Source organism: Microchirus variegatus (genome assembly GCF_963457635.1).
Source record: "Microchirus variegatus genome assembly, chromosome: 16".
Taxonomy (NCBI): domain Eukaryota; kingdom Metazoa; phylum Chordata; class Actinopteri; order Pleuronectiformes; family Soleidae; genus Microchirus; species Microchirus variegatus.
Window position 1 is genome coordinate 3,658,303 of NC_139817.1, and position 6,000 is coordinate 3,664,302.

At 39.0% G+C, this 6,000-nt stretch overlaps 1 protein-coding gene across 1 annotated transcript in view; it reads left to right on the forward strand.

Annotated features, from left to right (window-relative positions):
• The window catches only part of il1rl1 (interleukin 1 receptor-like 1), a gene marked incomplete at both ends in the record, with an annotated part of 55,171 nt that extends 54,185 nt beyond the window's left edge, over positions 1-986 (forward strand). The window contains one exon of the mRNA XM_083902858.1: positions 805-986. Within this exon, the coding sequence (XP_083758984.1) occupies positions 805-986 (182 nt within the window). The remainder of the gene's footprint in view (positions 1-804) is intronic.
• Between the last annotated feature and the right edge of the window lie 5,014 nt (positions 987-6,000).

A 6,000-nucleotide genomic window follows, 5' to 3' on the forward strand; every position in this document is an offset into this window, starting at 1 on the left:
TAATTTTTTCCCCCATGGTGGACAAAGAAACTACTCTGAGATGAGTAAAAGCAGCAACAGCTAACAGGAAGTTAGCAAACACATCACAGCAACCTCAGCTTCCAAAGAGAAAGCTACGACGCACATTACAGTATGTCACATTCCAGCTGAACCTGACGTTGGAAAGGTGACATACATCTGAAGTGAAAGGTTACGTCATCACAACGTCTCGGCCAGAGTATGCAAATAAGTCATGGCCTCATTGTAAATATCTGTATCTGGTGTGTAGGTGTTTGACAATATTGGTTTTGGTTGTTGTGTGACGTAAGACAACTGGGAGGAATTTCAGTGCACTTTTTCCCACTAGGGGGTCAAGAAATTAAGGTTTTTAGGTCAATCGTTTCATTATAAAGGCGCCATATGTAAGAATGTGGCCAAAAACGGTAACTACATTCAAATTCAAAACACAGAGGTCTTTTAGGTTTAATTTTTGGACGTAACTGGCAACCCGTGGTTGCTCGGCAGCTGAGACTCTCCTGACTGCAATGATCGGTAGACGGCGGTAGGTGGCGCCACATGACGCCAAATCATGATTTCAAAACACAAACATGATTTGCAGTCTGCAAAAATATATTTTTTTTATGCAAATATTTAGTCTGTACTGTTGTTGTTGGTGAGTTCAGTTTGTTATATGAACATTATTCCTGAGTCTATGTGACATATTAGGAGGATTTTTATGGCCAGTTGCTTTAGATTTATTACATAACGCACCTTTAAATGAATCAAACAACAGTTAAAGAAGTCTGTGTTTCTGAGGCCCCACAGGTCAGATTAGTCGACGCAGATTCACCTCATGTAAACAGCAGTTGCACGCTGCAGTGCGATGCTTTGCGGTGCAGGACGGCGGCGGCGGCGGCGGCGTGGACCAGGACACCTGTTCATCCTGCCGTCACAAGCAGATGGTCCACACGGCTCCTGCAGCCCCAGAGAAAAAAGCTGTCAGCTGAGCCCCAATTAAAGAGTCAGTGCAAGTCAGAGCAGAGCGAGGGGGGAAGGGAAGGGAAGGGAGGGTTAGGGTGACGGAGAGGAAAATCACTAATCAAGTGACTGTAATGTTGTCAATGACAACATGTCTGACACATTTCAACCTCATCCTAAAGTCACTTTGCGCTACTTTTAGCAACTTCCTGTCTGCAGTTTTTGACGCATTAAGGCTTTGAATCGTTTGGGTTTCTCCCAAACAACATTTCACTCCAATTCACCAGTAAATTCAGTCAATATTGTTGTTGTTTGTTGTTGTGAAGAACTTAGAGCAGAATATAAGAAAAAAATGAACTTTAAGCATTTGTCAAAGTAAATGTTCACAGAGTTTCTTTGTCAGTATTTTTGTAATGTCATTTATTACATTTTATCATGTGTATTTAGATAGATAGATCATATTTTAGCTAACTTTGAGCTAACTAGATAGATAGATTATAGTTTAGTTAACTTTAAGCTAACGAGATAGATAGATATATCCTATTTTAGCTAACTAGATATATATACACACATCATATTTTAGCTAACTAGATAAATAGATAATATTTTAGCTAACTAGATTGATAATAGTTTAGCTAACTAGATAGATAGATCATATTTTAGCTTACTATATATATATATATATATATATAATATTTTAGATAAATAGATAATATTTCAGCTAACTAGATAGATAAATAATAGTTTTGCTAACTTTAAGTTAACTAGATAGATAATATTTTAGCTAACTAGATAGATAGATAGATAGATAGATAGATAGATAGATAGATAGATAGATAGATAGATAGATAGATAGATAGATAGATAGATAGATAGATAGATAGATAGATAGATAGATAGATAGATAGATAGATAGATAGATAGATAGATGGGTTAAGTTAAGAATTCTTAGCCTCCAGTGGATGATTCCCGCTGACCTTGGTGTTCGTCCGATCGTATATCGCTCGTCTCACTGCATTGACGTCGCCGTTTGTTGTGAAATATCTGGACAAATAAGACGTAGTAAACAGATACAGATTTTATTGTATGTGGACATTGATGCAAATTTTGTAATCAGGTGATTTTCGGGATCGCAGGTTAGTTAGCGCTTGCTAGTTAGCTAGTTAGTCGTTGTGTTGAATGGTACTGAAGCTTTAAGAGCCTTGTTACAGTCCAGATTGACGGGCTTCAAAGTAAGACGCCGCCTTTGAAATAAAAACCAACAACAACAAAAAACTATCCGTCCTTTTTTTTTTTTTTTACTTGTCTCTTCCTGCTCGTTTCCTTTCCTACCTCTCGTTAGTTTGACGTTGTTTTCTGCTTGGCAGCTTCCTTCCCCAGCTGCTAACACAGGCACTTTCTCTCCTAATACACACACACACACACACACACACACACACACAACCCAAAACCACTACTTTTAACATAATTTGTCTCATTGTCTGAGTCAAATCAATCCCCCCACCCGTGAAACAAAGAGGTCGGAGGCGGCAGCAGCCGTCCCCAGTGAGCCAGGTGTTCCACAGGGCTCAACCCTGGGCCCTTTTTCCTTTTTTTTTTTTTTAAACTCATGCTTTCTCTTCATGTATCTGTATTTGTATGTGTGTGTGTGTTGTGTGCACATGCCCGTGTGTGTGTGTGTGTGTGTGTGTGTGTGTGTGTGTGTGTGTGTGTGTGTGTGTGTGTGTATAATGGTCCCTGAACATGGTGTGTCTGTGTGCAGCTGCCTGCCGAGGGCCTTCCTTTGTGTCCTACTCCCAACAATTGTAAGCTCTCGCCTTCTAGTCCATTCATGGCCCAGGCTGGCGGTGTGTGTGTGTGTGTGTGCATGTGTGCATGTGCACGTGCATGTGTGTGTATGTGTGTGTGTGTTAGAGAGGTTTTGGTTGTGGAGGGGGTTGGAGTTATCCTAGTTTATCTTAAAGTCCCTTTTTAGTGGTGGGGAGGTGCGTACAGAATACACTTTGGTAAAGACAGGAAAGTGAGACGTGTGTGTGTGTGTGTGTGTGGTGTGTGTGTGTGTGTGGTCAGATCCCTGCCTCCCCATTGGTCAGTGGGCAGACTCGGTGTGTGTGTGTGTGTGTGAGGAGGGGTAGGTGTAGATGCACCAGCCTCCATCTGTTGACAGTCACACAGTAACCCGTGCAGCTTCAGGACGCTGCTCTCTGCCTGCAAAACCAAAAAGAAGAAGTTGAGGTCTGATCTGGACGCTGGATCGCTGCTACACTCAAGTCAAGCCCACTGTTGGATTGACTGCTTCGGAGCGGATACTGAAATTTGACTTGATTATTGCATTAAAAGGGGAATTTGCTTCCGCATCACCACCACCATCACCACCACCATCACCACCATCACCACCACCACCACCGCGCCTCTGGAAATTTGTTCCTGCAGCTGGAATCAGAAGTTGTTGTTGTTTTTTTCCCTCCCTTTGCTGCTGTTACTTGGAGCTGCGTGGTAAGTTGTTTATGTTTATATTTGCACGTCATATTCCTCAACAAAAAAAAACTGAAGTGAACTAGTCGTGTCTATACAGTATATTTGACAGAATTCCTATGGATCCGGTCAGGTCATGTGGTTTAAATTCAGAAAAGTGAGGAATATGTTGCTAAAAATGCTCAGGTTTTAATTCATTTAAAGCAGCTGAATCACAATAAACGCTCCATATGTGTTTAAAAAGCGTTTTAACGACTTCATTTGCTGTGATGATTCTTCAGTGTTTAGTTTGACCCTGAAAGTGTAAGTGAAAGTGAGACTGAAAGAATCGTTTGGGTTTTCCAACAAAATTTCACTCCAATTCACCAGTAAATTCAGTCAATATTGTTGTTTGTTGTTAGAAGAACTTAGAGCAGAATATCAGAAAAATTAACTTTAAGCATTTGTCAAATTAAATGTTCACAGTTTCTTTATCAGTATTTTTGTAATGTCATTTATTACATTTTATCATGTTTATTTAGATAGATAGATAATATTTTAGCTAACTTTAAGCTAACTAGATAGATAGATAATAGTTTAGTCAACTTTAAGCTAACTAGAGAGATAGATAGATTAGCTAACAATATATATATATATATATATATATATATATTATTTTAGATAAATAGATCATATTTTAGCTAACTACATAGATATATAACAGTTTAGCTAACTTTAAGCTAACTAGATAAATAGATAATATTTTAGCTAACTAGATAGATACTATTTTAGATAACTAGATAAATATGTAATATTTTAGCTAACTAGATAAATAGATAATATTTTAGCTAACTAGATAGATAGATAGATAGATAGATAGATAGATAGATAGATAGATAGATAGATAGATAGATAGATAGATAGATAGATAGATAGATAGATAGATAGATAGATAGGTAGGTAGGTAGGTAGATAGATAGATAGATAGATAGATAGATAGATAGATAGATAGATAGATAGATAGATAGATAGATAGATAGATAGATAGATAGATAGATAGATAGATAGATAGATAGATAGATAGATAGTTTAGCTAACTAGATAAATATATAATATTTTAGATAATATTTTTGCTAACTAGCTAACTTTAAGCTAACTAGATAGATAGATAATATTTTAGCTAACTTTAAACTAACTAGATAGATATATAATATTTTAGCTAACTAGATAAATAGATAATATTTTGAGATAACTTTAATCTATTTATTATTATTATTATTATTGATTTATTTAGCGACAGTGGCAGACGTAGCCAACAAAGAGTCTGAGGTGAAAGCGAGAGGGGGAACCCTACCCACAACCCCCTACTTCAAAGGTCACATGACAGACACGGGGACAGATATGTTCCACTGAGGACGAATTTAGACACCAGTTGCAGGGGAGCAGTGGAGGAGCAGGAGGAGGAAGGAGGAGGAAGGAGGAGGAGGAGGGAGATGCTTTCACGTATGTCCCCTGTGGCTCCAGCAGGCATCTGTTGCCCCCCCGATGCACCACCACCCCCCAACCCCCTACACCTCCTTTGTCCCCCTCCCAGCCGGTCACTGGTGTGGCAGACTGGTTCACTGCTGGGCTCAGCCAGCAAATGGCAGCCATTCTGTGGCCCTGAGGGACCCTGCAACCCCCCCCCCCCCCACACACAAACACACACACACACCGGTCTACACAACCTCGGGGGAGCTCATCCCTCCTTAACCCTGGACCACGACACATGCGGAGGGAGACGGTGCAGAGGCAGAGCAGGCAGCCGGGGTCGCGGAGGTCGAGGTCGCAGCATCTGCTCTCTGTGGACGACCTCCAGGCTCCGCCTCCCTCACCTTACACACACACACACACACACACAAGCGGAGTTATAAGGTATTTGGAGTCCAAAATAAGAACATTTAAATGGTCCCACAGATAGGTCCCCAAACTAAGTCTAACTTAGTAAGTAACGTATTTGACAAATATCTCGTCTGACGTGAAAGCCGTTGCGTTTTGTTTGACCACGTGAGGTCGTCACGTTGACACAAAATATCAGAAATGTGAAATGTTTAAATAAATGTACAAATGTTCACCTCAAATAATAAATAAATAACGTAACAGAGTCATGTAAACAGCAGATTTTACCGAGGCTTGTTGGAATAGTTTGGTACTTTTATGAGTTGTGACATTCATTTTACTTTTATTTTCAGTTTTATTCCCCTGTGTGTGAGTCTCCCTTGAAAAAGAAAATATTCTTATGATCAGTGGGAGGTTCGTGCGTGGTTTCATGAAGTTAAATACAATATTATTACACTCTAAAAACACTCGAATAGTCGACTATTGTGTAAATTTAAACCATATTCCTTTCATAAAATGTGCATTGTCTCTTTAACTTTAAGCTAAATAGATAGATGATATTTTAGCTAATTTGAAGCTAAGTAGATAGATAATATGTTAGCTAATTTATGCTAAATATATAGATAATATTTTAGCTAACTTTAAAGTAACTAGATAGATGATAATTTAGCTAACTTTAAGCTGACTAGATAGATGATATTTTAGCTAATT